Below are 20896 nucleotides of genomic sequence, written 5' to 3'. Positions count from 1 at the left end.
AGCTGGGCTCACATAATTCATTCCACAATATCAAAATCACTTTGTGAATTTGATTTTATTTATTCCAATTCTAAACTAATTACTAAAAGAAACTTTCTTCACTGTCTAAACAAGACTTTCTCTAGGCCTTTTGCCCTCCCTCAAACATGCTGATTATTAAACAAAAGAAAAGGCTTGATTCCATTCTTCTATTACATCACATTGTTTCATGCTGTAATGTTATGTACTTCTCAAATCAATTACAGAGTCTACAGAAATTTTACTTTCCCGGTTACTCATGGAAGCCTTTCTCTATTTAAAGAGTTCTTCTTGATAGATTTTATTAAAATGATCTGGCTATAGTACCACGAAGAAGTGTTTTTCCTTTACTGCTCTTTTGTTGATAATTGCCTAAAGCTGTTATACCCCTATCTCCATACATGATAACAATAACCACAACTCTTAGAGACCCAGTGACCATTTTAAAAATCAACATGGCCAAATTACTCAATACAAGAAAATATCCAGTTGCTTTTTCTTGGCTACGAGCATGTGTAAAAAGAAATGGGGGTTCAATATTTAAAGAAATTCAATCTTTTAATTATATTTGCAATGGACCTGAGAAAGATCCTTGGAAAGAAAGATATTTGGTTAGGTAAAAGTGGGGAGGACAACTGTTTAGAATAGAATTTCTAGAGAATGTTCCACTGAAAATTAACTCAATTTGTGTACTTTAGCGAAATTCCTAATGTTCAGGACTTGCTTGAGAGAGAGAGATGATGATAATATGAAGATAATCCATATTCTGTTTAGTTTTTGTTTTGTTTGGGGAAAAAAAGTGAAAACAAAAATAAAACTCTGTCTGCTAATTATGAACAGCTCTCTAATGAACCTGTTGATCTTGACTTGGCTATTCAGACTGGCTGTTAAAACAAATACCATACAAGGGGATGGTTTAAACAGGAATTTATTGGCCCATGATATTGAGGCTAGGAGAAGTCTAAAATTGAGGCATCAACAAGGCAATGCTTTCTCCCCAAAGACAGTGCTGTTCTGGGGCTGGCTAGGTGTGATCCTTGGTCCTTGGATTTTACGTCCCATGACAATGCACATGGCAATACCCTCTCCTTTCTCCTCTGAGTTCTACTGACTTCTGGCTTCTTCTCCTCCACGTGACTCTTCTCTCTGTGTCCAATTTACTTTGATTACAAGGACTCAGCCATATTGGAGTAAGACTCACCCCCATTAGTTTGGACGCACCTTAACTAATAACATCTTCAAAGGTCCTATTTACGAACGGGTTCACAGCTACAGGACAAGGGGTTGGGACCTGAACATCCTTTTGTAGGAGACATGACTCAATTCTCAACAGTCTGCCCTCTGGACTCCAAAAAGACATGGTTTTCCCATATGCAAACTACATTCCTTCCATCACAACATTCCCAAAACCTTAAGGCATCTGGGTAATACTTTTAAGTCCAAAGTCTCATCAAAATCAGTTATGGATGTGGTCTGTCCTGGGGCAAAATTCCTATGTTTGATGGACCTGTGAACCCTAGAAAACAAGTTATCTGCTTCCAAAATACAATGGTGGGACAGGCATAGGATAAACATTCCTATTCCAGAGGGCAGAAATTGTTAGGAAAACAGGAGACACAGATCCCAAACTAGTCTGAAACCCACCAGGGTAAACTCCATTCGCAGTCAAGGTCTGAGAGTGATTGGTGACTTAATGCTTTGTCCTCCTCATCTGAGGGAGCGGCAGCCCCACCCCTTCCAAGTGCTTGGGCAGTGGACATGCTTTCCAGAATGGCAGCTGGGCTGTCTGCAAACACCGGGGCACAGGCCCCCCTATCTCTGAGCATTCTCTGTGAATAATGGGGTACAAGGCCCACCCCCCTCCAAGTGCTGGTCCAAGCACAGGGGTGGACCTGCCCTAGCCACATACAGGTGTGGGCCACTCGAGGAGATCTCTTCCATTCAGATCTTTGCTTCCATAGTTCTGCCCTGGAAACCATTCTTCCTTTAACGCGTCCCTTTTCAGTCCCTTTAGGGCATTGCTTCTGTTCACACAAATTTCATAAAAGCATTGTTGGTGTTGCGAAGTTCTAGGAGGTCCAAATCAATAGACAATAGAATTTTCCACAGGTCCTTCCTAGATACCTGCATTTCCAATCCTGACTTCCACTGAAATGGCTGACTGGATCCATGTTCAGCTGCACCCTCTTTAGCAACGGTTTGTTCAGTTAAGCCCTCACATGGAGCCCTGTTCACCGGGGGCTGCTTCCTGAGAGCTCAGGGAGGTCCCGCATAGAGCTGCTTCTGAGCCTAGTCTAAAAGCACACTCTCTGGATAGGCTGAGAATTTTCAAAATAATCAATTTCTGGATCTTTTGTACATAAGAAGCATAATTTTCAGCTTCTCCTTTCCTCTCACATTTCACTATAAGCAACACTTTCTACACTTAGCTTGGGTGCCTTTGGGTGATATGATTCAATCTCCAATGACTCGGTAGTAGGTCTTCATTCAGCCAGAGGGATTAAACAATCCTCTCGTTAAAGAGGTTATTATTATAGTGTCCAAAATAATACATATCTCATCATATCCTTACAGATCAAACAACATTTTATCTTCATAACCCTTGTGATATATATTAATAACTATATACATACATTGTTTGATCTTTTCCCTGTTAGGTTGTTTGTGGTTCCCCTTAAAATCATCAGCATAAAAAAATTCCCTCCCTGACTTGAATTGTGAGACAGTACTTCCTATGCTTTCCTCAAACAGGGAAAATAACTACCCATGTGAACATGGCATCTGAATTGCCATTCTGACTGTCATAGCCACCTGAGATGAAGAAAATAATTTCTGGTTTTTGAGTGGAACCAGAGTGTCAGCCAAGATCCATTTGTTTATATTTGGGTAAGTGTAAACAAGAAAAACATTCTGAAAATTTGGTCCAGTGGGACCAAAGAGCAAGAGCTTTGATACCGGGTAGACTAAGGAGGCTTTGTTTGCATGTTTTTACCAAATCTCTGGTTATCATATACCTGTCAGACACTTTCATTTCACAAGGCAATAGCTGAGCCATATCCAAGGAAATGCAGTGGGGTCGATTTCACTGGGCGTTTTCTGCTGCTTCCTCTCTCTTCAAGTTGGACTGGAAATACTACAAAGAAAATCCTCCTAGCAATCTGCCCCAAACAAGGAAGTCCATAAAAAGAACAGGGAGTTAGGAGGGGGAGAAACAGCGTAAAAGAATGTGACTTTTTATCTGTACTTAAACTCAGAAAATGTACAGTTTGGAATTATTCCTGTTTAACTCTTAATCTGCTCATATTATTTTGATTCACATGGAAAAGTGCTTTTAAAGTTCACAGTTGGAGTTTTCAAAAATTCAAAATAAATATCTGGCAGGAAGCGTCTCAAATACAACAACCCAATTATATTCAGAAAGGAAATGTTCCCAATAGGCCTGAGCTAATCAGAAAAAAAAAAAACACGACACAACAAAACAAAACCCTGAAAGCATTAGGAAAGGAAACATGGTGAAACTAAGACAATTTGAAACATATGAACACACTGACATGAATATGAAAAACATACATGAGGAGAAAAGATTTAGGTAAAAGTAGCAAATGTCAAATATTTTTGATTAATCACTATATTTGGCTTTTTGACATACATTTTTCCTGATTTGTTATTTAAAATGAGATGGAAGAATCAATGCCTCTTATCCCCTCCACCTATTCCTTCTACGTATGTACTGTTCACATCATATGTCTAGCTGTATGACACAACACTTCTGGATCTGGTTTTCTCTTCTATAAATGGTTTAATAAAGGCTTCACAGAGTTATGAGAAGTCTTAAATAGACACACTTCCTAGCCCACAATGGATATTAACAAATGTTGGGCTACAGAGTATTGCCCAATTCTGCAAACCATTAACACACTAGAAATAAAGAAGTACTGCTGCAATTTTACTAGGGCTTTTAAGAAATATTTGATTTAGATATTAGAGCTACAATCAGTTTGTCAAGACAGTGGTTTCTCCATGGTAAGTTTGCTCCTCCAGAGATGGCACAACATGCTGTGCTGAATATGAAAGTGACATTGAAGAACGGATGGCAATAGGAAAGAAAGAGTGGCAGAGGTTCAAAATGACCCCAAAGCAGTAAAAGCTGCAGCTCTGTAAGCAGAAAATGATCCGTGACAATCCTGGCAACACTACTACTAACAAGGATGGGCACATTTTTGCTCAGAGGTACTGTGCTGGTTTACATGTATTATGTCCCCCCAAAACGCCATGTTCTTTGATACAATCTTGTGGGACAGACATATTAGTGCTGATTAGGTTGGAATCCTTTGATTGTTTCCATGGAGATGTGACTCAATCAACTGTGAGTGAAACATTTGATTGGATAATTTCCATGGAGATATGGACCTCGCCCATTCAGGGTGGCTCTCAATTAAATCACTGGAGTCCTATATAAGAAGCTCAGACAGAAGGAGCTGGCTGCTGCAGCCAAGAGAGGAGAAAGCCATTTTGAAACCAGAACCTGGAGCAGACAGCAGCCACGTGCCTGTGTCTCCCCAGCTAACAGAGGTTTTCCGGATGCCATAGGCCATCCTCCAGTGAAGGTACCCTATCATTGGTGTCTTACCTTAGACACTTTATGGCCTTAAGACTGTAACTGTGTAACCAAATAAACCCCCTTTGTAAAAGCCAATCCATTTCTGGTGTTTGGCATTCTGGCAGCATTAGCAAACCGGAACAGGTACCAAGCACAAAATTAACTGCCTTGTCATGTAGACAAACAAAAATTATCTGAGGGAAAGAAAAATGTTTGAGAAAGGGTATAAATGCTTCTAACAGAAAAACAACAATTACAAATTAAGAATATTTTTTAACATACCAAATGTGAAGGCTCGTTTATTCCAAGGGGTTCCTAAAAAATAAATTAAAACATTTTTAAATTGTCATCATTTAACTTTCATTGCCTTTTTGAAAGTCGTGAAAATACCTATTGAAAAATGAAAAAGAAAAATGGTCCAACCAATTTACTTGGCACTTGAACTGGCAATGATCCTCAAATAACCTACTAAATTCTCTTATAATAATTTCAGTATTTATTATTAATTCATTTTGAGTAACATTGTAGCTGGACGAAAAATGCATTCCACTGCCTATTAGAAGGAAGAAGTCCAAACATTCCATCATTCCCTCTCCCATCATTATCTCATGGGCACACTTCTTATTTTGCCATGTTTGTTATTATCCAAACTTGCTATACTCTTTCATGACTTTTTGACTTTGCATACAAGGAAATTAGTCCTGTTTGTGGAATGCCCTTCCTGCCCCACTTCTCTCGCAAAACTGCTTTTATCCCTTAAGATATCACTCAGTTGCATCCTCTTCTTGGCCCAATCCCCACTTCCCAGGCAGTAAGCATCCCCTCCCCCTTCTTCCCCAGCACTAGCTACACAGTTCATTTTCTTGCTAATAATACTGTAATTAAGTGTTCAAATGTCTACAGTCCCTGAAAGACCAAAATCTATCAGGAAAGTCTTATTCATTTTTTTATCTCTAGTGAGCACAACAGCATATGAAATAAGAGGCACTAAGTAAATGCTGTTGAATGAACGAACTGATCAAACTGATCAAATTACAGCACCATCTCATAAAGGTGGTAATAATACCTATGGCTCTTATGGAGCCTACAGAAATTCATATGATGCTTCAACTCTATCTATACATACATGTAACATAATTCAGCAATTCCACTAAAAAGCTTGTTCAACATATTCAATTGTATAACATTAGATGCCACTAGCATTGGTGATGTCCATACTTAACTCACCAGTCGGATTGGTCGGATTGACATGATTATATTATTTGATCCTCCCCAGTCAAAAAAACATTTATATTTCCCTTTCTCTAAGATGTACTGTTCTCCACAGAAGAACTTCTGCTGGTAAGCAACCCACCTAGTAGGGGAAAACCAAAAAAAGAACAAGTGATGTAGAACTGAGGAACCAACAATTTTAAACACCAGTCTCTCAAGGTTCTCAGGGTAGGTGGCAACTTACACTCCACTTTTAACGTGAATGGATCTTGTTTCAGTGCCAAAGCCAATTTCTTCTAAGTCAGAAATTTCCTGATTCATAATGTCAATGAACTTCCCACTTTCTAGGTCAGATTCAAACAGTGTGATAGAAGATTCTATAAAATTCTAAAAAGAAAAAGAGGAAAGTTTAGGAAAACATATACATTTTTCAACGGCTGATTATAATAGCACAATTTTCACATACTCAGATAATTTCCAAACAAATAACTTGATGAAGAATTTTGAATGGTACTAAAATAATTTTAGTCACTACTCCTAAATAATTTAAATAACAAAAATAAGCCTGAATTTACTTTAATCAAGAAAATATAACACTGTTACATAAATTCAAATTAATCAACAGTGGTAAATTACAGAGACTTAGGGGCTATCATATTTAACACTAATTAAAAAAAAAAAAAAAAAAAAAAAAAAAAAAAAAAAAAAAAAACACTAATTGTGTAAAAAAAAAAAAAAATCTAAACTAAATTCTTATTTCCATGCCTAAAAAGCAGAAACTATACGTAAATTAATTTAAAACTCTTCCTCTGACATTGATAGTTGTTAATAAAATAGAAAAGGATGCTACAAAGAGACCCTAATACATGAAGAATTCAGTGTATTATACAGGTAGCATTACAAATCCATTTAGTCAATGATTTAGAAACAACTGGCAAACTGCTTGGAAAACTATTAGATCTTGACTTCTCAATATATACTAAATTAACCCTGTAAAATTTACTGCTTGGAAACAATTAGATCTTGTCTTATCATATACTAAAAACAAGCATGCAAAAATTAAGTTTGTATTAAGGAAATCACAAAACAAAAAGTAAATATACAGTGAACTGTGGATAATGTGAGAGAAGATGTTATAAGCTTAAATGTTAGCAGAAAAAAAATAAAATTATTTGCCAAAAATTGTAAATTAATAAATCAAAATGAAGAGAAGAAATTTAATAATTCTTTATAGCTGTTAACATATTTAAGCCAAATATATCAGAAAAACTCTAAGACCCAAATCGATAAATCAATAAGGAACACAGACAATTCACAAAAGAGAAAAGAATAACATTAAAAACAAATAAGTAAATGTCTAATTTCACTCGTAAATTAAAGAAATTCAAATTAAGCCAATGAGATAAAATTTTCACGTCTTAAATTAAATTTAAAAGGATCTAAAAATCTAGTTTTGTCAGGGATAATGCAAACATTGCTGGTGAGAATATAAATTGGACAACTATTTTAGAAAACAATATAGAAATATAGAACAAAAGGTTAAACCGTTCACAATCTTTGACCCTGAAATTCCTTTTTAAAAGAAAAAATTTCTAAAGAAACTAAATGGTTTTTATATGCAAAGATGCATTATTTATAATAGTGAAAAGCTATAAACAATGTTAATGTCCAAAAGATGGTTTAATGACCTTTTATATACCCAGTATAAGATGGAGTAGTAAACATAATTTTCAGAGGAATTTTTAACAACCTAACAGTTAAATGTATTATATATTTACTACTAGCCAGGAACTTCATGTACATTATTTCCAAAAGAAACATCACATGAGATTAGACTATTATCCCCATTCCACATATAAGGAAACTGAGTAATTTGCTGGAGGTCTTAACAGCTAGAAAGGACCACAGATTGAATTTGAGTTCTAGTCAGTCTGTCTGTCTTGTCTATTTTTCTCCCCTAAGTTCTTAGTCACTGTGAGATATAAATGTGAGAATGAAAGAGCAGGACAAAAGCTCAAATTTATAAACATTGGTAAGATTACAGTATGAATAAAAAAATTTTCAAAAAAGATTGAAAAAATACAAAAAATATCTAGAATTGTTACACTTGGACGCAGGGAAACTGGAAAATTTTATCCTAATTTTTTTTTCAAGTTTCTATAATATGTTTATTACTTTAATTGGAAAATACAGAGTACATAAAACTTTTCCTTTCTCTTGGACTACTTCATTGTTTATAAATTAAGTCTCAAGCCAAAAAAAAAAAGGTTCTGAACTTCTATAAGTATCCATAGTATCAATTTTCTCCCTTTCTTAATCTATTATAAATATAATTGAAGAACAAAAGACTTCCAAGATGAAAACTCATTTTAAATGAACATGAAAAGTAATGTCAAAAAAACCAAGGCATCTATAAGGAGGGGAAGAAAATACATTTTAAAGAAATTCTCTTGTACTTACTATCTACTTGTCAACTTTCAAGGATTTTCAAATTGCTGACACACCTGGATCAAATTTCATTTGAAACTTTGGGAACAAAAATAGTTTTTTACCTGAAAAAATTATTGTAAAAGAATTGCTAAGCCACAGTTGCATGCTTTTAATTCCTCCTTAAGAAGAGACCTTTGGAACCTGAGAATATCTGGTACCTTCATTACTTTCTCATGGTTCTTAAAAAAATGTAAGCTGGGTGGACCTATTCTTTATCACTATCATCAACCTCCCTTCTATTAACATAACACCTTATATTCCAAACAAGTTTTCATTTTTCTCTTTTCAGTTTCCCCAAGCCCTGAGATAGAGGACAGTTACTAACGCCAGATGAAGAAATCAAGGTTTAATAATCTGTAAGTGATTTGCCTTAAAATCACCAGAACAAGTCTGAGGCAAAGGCAGGAGAAGAACGCAAGCCTCCCAAATGGAGTATGTTTACAATCTGGGTGCCAGATCAACAAATCTGGTGGAGTATGTTTACAATCTGGGTGCCAGATCAACAAATCTGGTAAACTGACAACACAGACCTCCATCTCCCAAGGAACCTCAACATGCCTCTGCCCCTTGAAACTTGAAGTGCAAGACTAGCTCAAGGCAATTCTGAGGGTATAATGCAATGATGATGTTTACAGTGGGCACAGTCAGGTCCTGGTTAGGAACCAATATCAACAGCCACCCACCAAGTCAGGCTCCAAGGCAATGGGAAGCTCCTTCAGCAGCTCTCAGTTTTACAGCCTTCTCCTTCCTCTCCCACTGTGGTGACTCTGGAACTCTCCATCTCTGCTTCTACTTCTTCTACCCTTACAAATACCTGCCATCTACTCCCTCTTGGAGTTGTAGGAATAGGAAGCAGGTATACACTGAAAAGCATCATGGGTTGCTTGTTATGCCGTGAGTAAAATGGGGCAAGAACACAGAAAAGGATGAATACAGATACATGCATGTCTGCTGTGTTTATGTACCATCATTGAGCACTAACTCGTGTTATGTCGGATGTACTTCACTCCAGTGATGAATTACACAAAATATTGTGTGTGGGGGTGCAGCAGGAGCAGTGAAGATGGAGAGCTGAGAGGAAGCTGGAGGCACAGGCCATTTGGTAGCAATTCAGCCTGGAGCTGAGTAGAGGAGGGACCCATTGTCACAAGGGCCCAGTGCCAAGTACAAGTGTAGGCAGTGTATGGGTTCATGAATAAATTTGCTCACATGGCTTCAGTTTGTGCCCTTTCCTGTACTATCCATCATACCCAGAGACCTGGCCAAGGGCTGCAGGAGTTTCCTAAGTGTAATCACTCTTCTCTTTCCATTTTCTGCTTTTGTTTATTCTTGGCTTTTTTGCCTTATAGCTTCTTCCTTCCATCTTTTTTTGTAAATACTTCTCTTTTGAGCCACTTCCTGGTTTTATCACTCTGTGCATTTTTCTCTCAAGCTTACCAAATATACAATAAATGAGCTGGCTGATTAATCGCCAGCAGTAAGGTGTCCTACTGGACAGTGCTCTAATGCTCTAACTCTAGGTCAATCCAGGTATGCTCTGGATTAGGTGCCAAGGTCACATATACAAAGCATGGTGCTTATGCAAAACAAACCAAAAAAACTTCTAACTGCCTTGCTCAGGAAGTTAAACCAGTACAGGCACTCAAAGTAATGTCCTGTATAAACTTATGAAATTACTAGGTTATCATCCTCACTTTTACTACACACAATTAAATAAATTTGGAAGTCACATAGACTTAACTGAAGCTGTTTGAGAAGAATGAATAATGATAGAACGACCTTAAAACTGTATTCTATTTTATATTTTTCAAGCACTTGGATAGTTCAATACAGTATCAAGTACAGTACTCCCCATTGCTAGAGAAAACTAAAAAGCAGTTGCTTCATGTCCAAAGATAAGTCTTCAAGATCAGTAATCTTGATTATTTTTAAATTCCATAAAATCCCTCAGCTGATCAGGCCCTGGGGCTCTTGCACTACAATTCCCAGTGGGCAATGTGATATGAGACACCAGTGGAGATCTGGAGTATCCTGTGACTTAGAAATAATGGTCTCTGATACAAACCACCTGGTTTCAGAGGTCTAAAAAGAGGCTCAGTGTCTGAAAATCATAACAAAAGTAAATCCAAAAGTTAAACCAAAGTAAGGCTGAGGAAAAACAAGCATACTAAGAAAGCTTTACAGAGGAAGCCAAGGAATAAAAAATCCTTAATCCTTGCAGCCTAATTATTGCTATCTTCCTTTTGGTTGTTTTCTTTTTTAAACAAAAACAATAAAAAAATTCAACTCCAAGTAAATATATCTGCCTGACTCATTGGGAATTAGGAACACGTTTCTGGTTGTCCTCTCTTAAGCACTCCACGACACAGATCACAATATCCCTAAGGAACATGTCCGGTATTTGACCTTAGTACATTCAGAGCATGTACTAAGAGCCAGGACATCTGAAATCTACATCGTATTACTGTGCAACTTTTCTATCTGTCCTCCTGTTTATTTTTCAACCTAGGTCTTAAATGTAGTGCTTCACTCCTTCCCAAGTTAGAGAACCTGACCTAAGGGGAAAAGATGTCACAACAGTTCCATCTATTAATCCACAGAGAGCTGTCACAATCACAAGAGCTTTTTTTTTTACAAACTCATTCCCACTTATATGCTACGTCTGGAGAATATATAATTTTTCGAAGTGTAATTTGACAAGCAACTGGTCTTTGCTTGAAAGAAATCCTTTTTTCCATTGTTAAAGTGGTTTTTTTAGTCTAAGCTTCTTGGAACAAAGGAAAATGGACAATACGGCATGAGCTCTAGAGTAAAAAAGACTTGCCCTCAAATCACAACTCTGTAGTTGGGCACAGCACCTGTATCTGTAAAATGGGGATCATTAAGAGTCTCTACCTCACAGGGTTGTCTTTGTGAAGAGTAAGTTCAAGTACGCATGTAAAGTCATTAATAAGTGCTCAAAAAAGGTTAGGATTAATATAGTGAAAATTATGATAATGTCTAACTATAGGCTAACAACTAACATTTTAACTTTTTTAAATCTTATTTACAGAGACAGAACAAAAGCAAGGATTTTCTTCAAAGGGCATTTTTGCTTACTTATAGAAGAACCATATGCCATCATTTTGTTGTAAATGCCCCCAATTTTTGTATGCAGCAGTAATTAACATGTCCATTTACATCAAATTTTCTACAGGCAGATTAATTAGACTCTGTGTTTATCAAATATCTCCTAATTATCTAGCTATACAGCTACAGAATTTTTATCTTTTCATATTTTCTACTACTGGGAGACTTCAGACTTGGGATTGTGTTTTTTGTCTGTTTGTTCAGTCATAATCATATTTGGAAGATACTATCACATTAACTGCTAAACATTTCTAGCATCAGCTAAGCCCCAACCTCACTCTGTTAAATAAGGAAATAAAAAATTAAAAATTATTCAGAACTGGGTGGAAGATACTTTGAACCATGATTCACAGTTTCTTCAATGTATGTGGTCACAATGACCTAAAAAAGGCTCCATCTTGTTATATTTTGTCAAGCTTGCCTTTTAATGATCAAGTGAGGTACAGCAAGGCAGAGAACCCTTGTCCTTCTATATTAGAATTGTGGAATCAATACCTCAAAACTTGTCCTTCTATATTAGAATTGTGGAATAAATACCTCAAAACTTATCTATCTACTGCTCAAGCAAACTCAGCACTCACCCTTTAGTGGACTGCCCTATATTTCTTTCCAGTGGAACTGGTCTCCAAGTCAGTTTCTTACTGACAAGCATCATTTATGGAAAATAAATGCTACCTTGTCATTGTGCTTGTTCTCCCCTTCCAGCTCTTCCTGCCTGGCGAGGTGGGGGGCTGTAACATGCTGCTGCTGACCCCAACAGACAGGAAGCTGAAGGAACAGAGGACACAGCCCCTGTGTTCATCAAAGACTGTGTGGACCCAGTAGCAACTTCACTTCACTATCAATTTCCTCAAAGAGGGCTTCCTCTGAAGCCATTCCTGATAGTTTAGAGTCTACATAGGTAAAGATTATTTTGTAAAGAGATTGTAGTGGTAACTCCTGAATCATAAGAAAACATGCCCCTCTGAACACATTAAAAAGTCCACAGGGCTGCTCAGAAAAATAAGCAACATTTGCTATGCCTCTGTAACATGCAGAACTCTCTAACATCTTTCTCCCCCTTGCTGTGCCTTCATCATCTTCTACCTGGAGTCCTGTAACATCCTGGACCTCTTGCCTCCAGCCTTACCTCATCCCCATGCCAATTTTTAATACAGTTGCCATAAAGAACTTTCTAAACCACTAATCTATCATCCTCATTATGAATAAAATCCATCAGTGGCTCATGGTCAACTCAAGAAAAAGTCTGAACTCCTCAATGTAGCATGTAAGTCCCTTTGTTATCTGGCTCTGGACTCATCTTCCCAAAATTCTCGCTAACATACTGGCTTAATCCCACTTCTCTGATCATACCACTTTCACTTACATGAGGGTTTCTTAACCTTGGAACTTTCAACATTTTGGGGTGGATAATTTTTTGTTGTGGGTGCACTGTGCTGTGCATTGTAGGATATTAAGCAGTGTCCTTGGCCTCTATCTACTAGACACCAGTATCAACCTTTACCCACTACCCTTTCATCAGTTTTAATAATCAAAAATATCTCCAGACAATGCCAATGTTCCAGGGCTGGGATGATGCGGCATAAAATCACCCCTAACCGAGGACCACTATCTTGCATCCTTGCCTGTATACATGTTAATCTCTTGCTAAACAGCACTTACCTTTCTCCTTCACCCTTTTCTAGAATTCATGAACTTGAAACTTCAGCTCACATTTCATTTTTTCCATGATACCCTTCCTGCCTCCTTCCAAGTGGGTATAACAGATGTTTTGTCCTGGGTACTTGAAGTATTCTGCACTTAATCCAATCTGTAGCACTCTTACATAAATGTTTGATAGCAGTTGACTCTCCCCTACTTCACTGCTAGCTCTGTGAATATAGGGACTGAGTATCTGGCTACTATTATATCTCTAGCACCTAGTATAACATATCCAACAAAGCAGAGGCTCAAAAAATGATTATGGAATCAGTGCATGAGAAGTAAACATAAGTATTCTAGAATAATTGTGGCAAGTAAGAAAAACAGACAAGTAACATACGCAGTTCAGTTAAATGTTCTAAAGTATTAGAAACATTTATAACCTCATGTTTCACCTGAAAAGAAAAGATAAAAAGGTAGAAATTTTAAAAAAAGGAAGCTAACTCACAGCTTGTAAGTACCGGAAAGACATGATGGGACCACTTAATGCCCCACAGGCATTACTATCTTCAAAGTCCCCTTCTTCAAGCAGAAATTGCTGACCTTTAAAATGCTCTTTTTCATAGGCAACCCATCTAGAAATAAAGAGGACATCCAATTGAGCCATTAATAAAACTGTAGTCAAGAAAGCAAAAGAGAGAAAATCATGATAAAGCACCTGACTCCTCATCACCATACTGTAAAAAGCAACACATTTGTATTGTTTCCATTTATAAAGACAGGTAGACGTGTGTGCTTCATGGATCAATAACTTTTATAGTTTGCAGGCTTTTCCCAACAAAAGGTTAATTGTACAATTTCAAGAGTCAGACACTTGTTAAATGTTTGTGGTATGACTTGATATCACATCTCAACGTGGTCAGATCATAGCTTGTCAAGTGAAGATAATAGAAAGCACAGATAGCCAAGAAGAAAAGTTACACACCCACGTGGAGATCCATATATAATTATTCTCCTTGCACTGATTAGCAAGCTCTTCTGGAACCACAGAATGGCTACTCTATTAAACGTTTATTCAGGGTTTAAATCAAGGCTTCAGACGTAAAACATATTACAGATGGGGAATGAGGACCTGGGAAATGCGACTGAACTGACATTAATCCTGGAACCTTGAAGGTATACAAAGTTTTCCATAAATGTTTGCAGGGGGAAATGTTGGTCCCACCACTGTATGAGTGGTGGTAATGGAGAAAGGAAGCACTGAGGCAGAGTGCTTTCCAGGAACACTGGTTTCTTGACTTCTAATCTTAAATTGTCAGTCCAGGGATAACCATAAACACCATTAGTTATTAAGCTCCTCCGTGAAGCTTACCCTTATCTGGTGTAATCCACGGTATCTAATGCAAACTGTGTATAGATGGTTAATAACACACACTGTCCCACTTAAATCTGCCTCCTTCTCTTCAACTGCACTGTGCAATTAGGGTGGGACCCCCTCCAACTGGGCAGATTCCAACGATGACTATTCTGAGCCCCGGGGTTAGAAGACTTCTGAATTCTGGAACTTGATGAAATGAAGCCTGGTGGTGGATTACTTTTATTTTTCCATTCTCCACCAGAACTATAGTTGTGAAAACATTAACAAAAAATATTCCAAAGACTCGTTTTCACAGGACACACAATAACAGTAGCAGCTCAGTAATCATGATTTCACCCCTAACCCCCACTTTCTGAGTGTAGTGTGTGTATGGCAGGGAAGGGGGTAGTGGTGATGTCTCACATGAGTTAGAATAAATATATTTTATACATCTTAGTATATTTGTAATATGTAAAGAAACTAATATTCTATTCTTAAACCATGACTGAGGTACAAATAAATTTCACAAGAAAACTTCCAAATTTTATTTAGATTTTCTTTTATATAAATATGAATAGTCAAAGCATATGTTTCATATATCTACATGGGAAAAGGATTAAAAGGTGTAGAAGACCTTAGTGTTGGTGATGACAGTCCCAAAATCTTCTGCCCAGTTTTTCTTGATAGAATAAAGTTTTGATTAAGATTCAATTTCTGTCTCCATCTGGGATATCTAATAATAGTTGTTATCTTTGATACATTAAAAAATACCACTGACATACACAATGGAATATTATTTTGCCATAAAAATGAATGAAGTCATGAGACATGCAACATGGAATAATCTTGAAAACATTAAGCTCAGTGAAACAAGCAAGACACATAAGGACAATATTCTATATCACTTATAAGAGGTGACTAAATAGCAAATTCGTAGAGATAGAAAGTAGATTAGCGGTTACCATGGGGTGGGGGTGGGGTGGGGTTAGTATTTGTAAAAACGAAAACAAAAACAAAAAACCATAACCTCACTCTCCCCAGGTTCCTCAAGATGGAACAGGGATGAGGAAGACTCCATACTGTCAGAGATAAAGTTAAATAGCTAAAAGAAGCGAAAATGGTAGAAATGGTGAAAAAATAAAGAAGTCAGCTGTTCATCTTTAACTGGGGAGTAAATCCCCCATTATATTCTTCTCATGCAGTTATTATCTAAAAACAAGAAGTGTGCATACTGTATTATAAGAATTAATATTTTCATGAGATTTTTATAAAAGTTATAAAATATTAGAAAATAACAATAGAGATCACACTGAACTTTAGCAGATAGTTTTCTATAAAACACAAAACTAGTTTTAATCCATCTAGTTACTAGGAAAAACATTCAGATTCCAAAAAAGAGAAAAAGCAAAGATGTATTAGACTAGGATTAATAAAATACATATGTGTTCAACAAAACAGAAAGTGCTGCAAACAAATACAAAACAATAAAAGTGTGTTTATCCAAACCAGATTTGTTCTTCAGTCCCCCAAATAAATGTTTTAAATTCAAGGATAAGGACTTAAATGATCACCAATAAGCCAGACCAATTTTTGATATGATCTACATATCCAGCATATTGCAGTCTCTCAAAATTTCATTTTAGCTGGTATGACCATCATTTGATTTATTGCCAGAAATTGCAAAGTTTAAGTCTCTAAATAGGGACTCCTAGGAGATCTTAGGCAAGTCTTTTAATTTCCATGAAGAATATATTTTAGTAGCATCTTTTGCTAGAGTTGTGTGAAAAAGTTACAAGGTGTTAGAGAAAATAACAAGAAACACCAGTGCTTAAATTAAAATAAACTAACACATCAACAGAGAGAGAACAGCATGTTTCTGGGAGGAATTCCAGCATTGGATTGGTCATTACAAATAAATTATGAGACAAGCTGCTTCTCCACGGTTTTACTTTCCAGGATTTGAATACAATGGCACATCTCAGCCTAGCCACAGATTTTCTGTAACTGCTGATTGAGATCGGGAGAGCATTAGTGATGGTGACATTTGGGTTTACAATCAGCAGTTCTTAGGGGGCTTCTTGAAAAGCAGTTCAGGACCAGAGGCTAATCAATGTCAAATACTCTTGGGTTTGGAAACACACAACCCAGCCTACTTCTTTAATACAGGAGGGCTCACTGCCAAGGTCTTAGGCACATAAAGTTACTAAGATCAAAAGAGCAGAGAATTATAAAACTGGGACTCTCATTCATATTCAAACACTATGAAAAAGTACTTTTATCATGCAGTTCTGGTCTTCTATACAGTCTTCTGAAATACTAAATGCTGAAGTTTTAGAAATTCTTTTCTACATTTAATCTACCTCAAAACTCTAATACTAACAAAAGTTCACAGAAAGCCATTAGTAAATAACATTTTTTTTTTTGCTTCATATTTTACATAAGGGTTGTAAATTTTCATATTAAGGGAGGTTGTTTTTGCTCTGCTTAGCACGTTTTTGTGTTAATCTTATAAAATAGACTACTAAATGAAATATTGAAATGTGACACTCACATTCCACCAATGACACGAATTGATCCAATTCCATGAAACTCCCCATCACTGTTTAAAAAATTAGGAACAGAATCTATATGTTCACTAAAATCTTTCGCCTGTCCATGGAAGTGAGGTTTTTCATAAATAATAACCTGAAAAATACAAAAGAAAGTTACTCTAACATGCTCATATTTTAGAACAGATCGTATTACTTTACTTAAGTGACACTAAGACCACAACATAAACAGATAAACAGGGACCACTCTTTTTTATTAATATTTACAATGTAGCATGGTATCTGATATAGTACACAAGAAGTAAAATATTTGAGTATCATCATAAAGGCAAAATATTTTAATTAATGTATTTGTCTCATGGTAACATACTTGAGGATGATTACACTGTCCAGTTGTCCAAATCCTAGGACGACCTCACGGGTTAAACTATTAATCGGTCTTGAACTATGTGCCATGTGTTTGGAATTTAATACCGATCAGCCTTATATTTACTACTTTTCCTATAAAAAACATTCTTTTGCGGTTTCAGGGCATTCATTTGAGAAAAGATATGCTCTTTCTTATAACACTAATTGCTTCCATGGTCATTACTATTCATTGGAAAGACATTAAAATTCCTGAATTGAAATAGAAAACTCCAGAAATATAAGAAATAATTGAGAAAGTTACGGGTTTTTCATTGGATATTAGATTCAAAAAATTTTGGGGGTGAAAAACATAAGTGTAGTAGAAATACAAATTTCTAGCCTGTTATTTACTTCCATTTAGATTGGTACAAAGTATTTCTCTTGTATTTTGCTGCTCTTTACTTCCCAAGTATGTGGACGTGATGAGTGATAATAGTGCTCATCTATCCACACTCTTTCACCCGATCCTATTTGTGGCTAATGGCATAATTTGTACCTAACAGGCAACCCATGACCCTGACCAAGAAGATCCCATGCTTGAACACACTGGCCCAAGAAGTTATAGCTTCCAATTTATAAATACTGATAAATTATACAGACTGGAAAAATACATAGTACTGCTCATGCTGTTTTCTACATATTACAGGGTTCTCGTATCTGAAGTGATGAAGTTTTATTGAGTTTATTACATACCACCTATGCTAGAAACATTCAAACTAAAAAGCAGTAAGTCTTTGATGAGTAAGCCATACACAAACATCTAACACTTGAAAATTCTGATTATTTATAACCATGTCATTCATGGACATCAAAGACCTGTTAAACTGCAAATGTCCATGGAAGAACCAACCTGCTGCACAGTCAATAAGAAACTAAAGAGCAATGAACATCCAGTTTTGTCTCAGCAGACCAGGCATCTAAGACAGGATGTCTTAGAAGTCACTCAGAAAGTGTCACAGCTAATTGTGCATCAATGGTTCTCAACTTTGGCTGCACATTAGAGAATTACCTGTGGAGCTTTGAAAAATTCTGACCACACCCAGGACACGCTCTAGACCAATAAAGAATCTTTGGAGTGAAACTCAGGCAGAAGTATTTGTGGCAGTCCGTGGCCTGAGCAAAACAGGCCTGGAGATCTTGGTGGACAGCAGTCTGTGTGACCTAGGCAGCTAATGTTTAACCTATTGTCTTTGTAAGCCAGTAAAGAGAAAGGGTGAATTGACCTTAAAATGTAACTTTAAAATGTGAAATGGGAAGCAGGCAGGAGGTTAGAGGCTCTTAGTCTCACAAAAAGAGGAAAATGTAATTGTTCAAGTGTTATTCAAGTCCTTCCCCTACCACCTCCCAGATCACAGTGACCTGTTCCTGCATCTATGCTCTCCCACACTTAGGAATGCCTTTGTCTTAAACCCTTATAAATGGCTCGCAGTCCTCTTTGCATCGCACGGTCAACTTCCCTGAGAATGCGATGCCCATCCAGCCTGAGAGAGCCGTCATGATCTCTCCACAACTTCTCACCTGTAAGTAAGCCCTGAATAAAAGTTCATGTATCAGAAAATGCTCGCTGTCTCCTTTGGCCTCTGGACTGGCATAGCCCTCATGGGCTGTGACAGTATTTTTTAAAACACAGGTATGTATGTATATAACCACATGTTAAATTGTACTCTGAAAGTTATCACTTTTCTGTATATATGTTATATATCACAATAAGGAAATAACTGAAATAATAACATTCTTTTGAAATTGGCTCTCTACTTTTTAAATTGTACTTCGAAAGTTATCACTGTTCTACATGTATGTTAAATTTCACAATAAAAAATGTTTTAAAAACTCAAGTATGTAGGATTTAACATATACTCAAGATGTATTAGATACACTCAGATACATAGTTTTAAAAAGACTCCATCTATGTGACTGAGATAAAAGTAGTATATTCCATAAACAAAGAAGCCCAGAAATGGGAGGCTCTAGAGATGCTGTAACCTAATTACACAGAGGCCTGTTTGCATCTTTGATCACTACACTGGTTTTCTTCCTGTTGTTCTTTATATGCATTTTTAAATTCAATTTCCTCCTTATGTGTGCTTAATCCATCCCAGTTTTCACTGCTCTACTCTTCCTCTCAGACTCAACTTACAAACTAACATATTTGATAAGAGCTGCCAAACCTCCTTCTGATCAGCCTTGATCTCCTTCCAGAGCATCACTCCCAAATACCTTCTATTTTTCTCCCCTGGAATTTCTACCTCCCATCTCAAGCCCAACTAAACAATAATCAAGTTTATTACCTTTCTCCCTGTAGTTAGACACTTACAGGGTCTGAATGGAATGTTAATACAGATCTCCATCACTGCATACTGGTCCCAGCACCCCTTGACAACCAAAGGGTGGGCCCCCAGCAAACATTTTGTGCAACTTCCCAACACCCCGACATCTATGAGTTGGGAGAATTTTTTATTTTAATGGTCCAAAATACTTAAAGATTAATAGCCAATTTTTTAGCATGCCACAGAAGTCTGTTCAAGACTTACCTTTAAGTTCATAGGCATTTCCACTTTCAGTCCACCCTTAAGATGATAAGAAATTTTAATATTAGATAAGTAAATACTTAAAATATTTGAAAGTAAGTGAGGAATGTAGATTATAAAAAATCTGACAATGACAATTACACACCAAACTTAAGTTATGGTAAATTGGAAGTTTTAAGTACAGAACACAACAGGAGTCACAACCAAGTCAAACTCTTCTACATAAATATGGCTGTCAAAGGGCAAGAAATCGTAAAAGATACTTTGCAGCTAACAAGGAAATAGAGCTCTACTTGAGGGCATATTAAATTAAAGATTTAATCCCACAGCAGTGTGGCCAAAAAAGAAGAGTGGATTTGTTGGTAGGTTCAGAAACCTCATTGAGCAGAGTAGATTTCTAAGCCATTTGACTTAATACCAAATTTCTTCTCTACAGTTGCTTTGGCTTTCTAAGTAAGAGAGAAGCATGAAGCTAATCATTTCCCCTTCCAAATTCTAGTAACACTTTTTAACATACTTATGTGCTTGTGACCTCAAAGTTGTAGCACATAAAAAGTAGCCCCTTCACAAAAATCCTAATTCTGTAATTTCCTTGTTTCAAATGTTACTACAATTTCTTAGTTTTTACTGGTTTCCTTTTTTTTTTTTTTTTTTAAGGCACAGAGCAACCAAAAAAGGTGTAATACATTAGCTTACATTTAATTGGACAGTTTTCCCTTCAATTTAAAAAGTCTATAACAACTAAAAAATAAAATACAGGTGCTTATTATCTTTAGAAGAAAGTAAGCACTGGCAAAACTGCCCACTTATTAATAAGGCTGAACTTATCACTTATCACTACAGTGGAAGAGTTTAATTTACCCTAACTCATTTTCTAATAAGCACCAACAAAAAAAAATTTAGAACGTTATTAAATATTCAAAAATTTCACCGACCAATAATTATGAGGAAACTATTATGAGAG

The 20896-nt window shown here is 36.5% G+C and overlaps 1 protein-coding gene across 3 annotated transcripts in view; it reads right to left on the bottom strand.

Annotated features, from left to right (window-relative positions):
• Positions 1-20896, bottom strand: part of CRYBG3 (crystallin beta-gamma domain containing 3) — a 131073-nt gene that overhangs the window by 36975 nt on the left and 73202 nt on the right. For all 3 annotated transcript variants that reach the window (XM_037834058.1, XM_037834067.1, XM_037834077.1), the window contains 6 exons: positions 19936-19971; positions 16999-17132; positions 13599-13725; positions 6075-6217; positions 5846-5972; positions 4901-4933 (listed from right to left, as the gene is read on the bottom strand). In XM_037834058.1, the coding sequence (XP_037689986.1) occupies positions 4901-4933; positions 5846-5972; positions 6075-6217; positions 13599-13725; positions 16999-17132; positions 19936-19971 (600 nt within the window). The remainder of the gene's footprint in view (positions 1-4900; positions 4934-5845; positions 5973-6074; positions 6218-13598; positions 13726-16998; positions 17133-19935; positions 19972-20896) is intronic.

This window comes from Choloepus didactylus, chromosome 1 (assembly GCF_015220235.1).
Source record: "Choloepus didactylus isolate mChoDid1 chromosome 1, mChoDid1.pri, whole genome shotgun sequence".
NCBI lineage: Eukaryota > Metazoa > Chordata > Mammalia > Pilosa > Megalonychidae > Choloepus > Choloepus didactylus.
The sequence above is the reverse complement of the archived record's forward strand: the minus strand, read 5'-3'. Positions and strand labels throughout refer to the sequence as shown.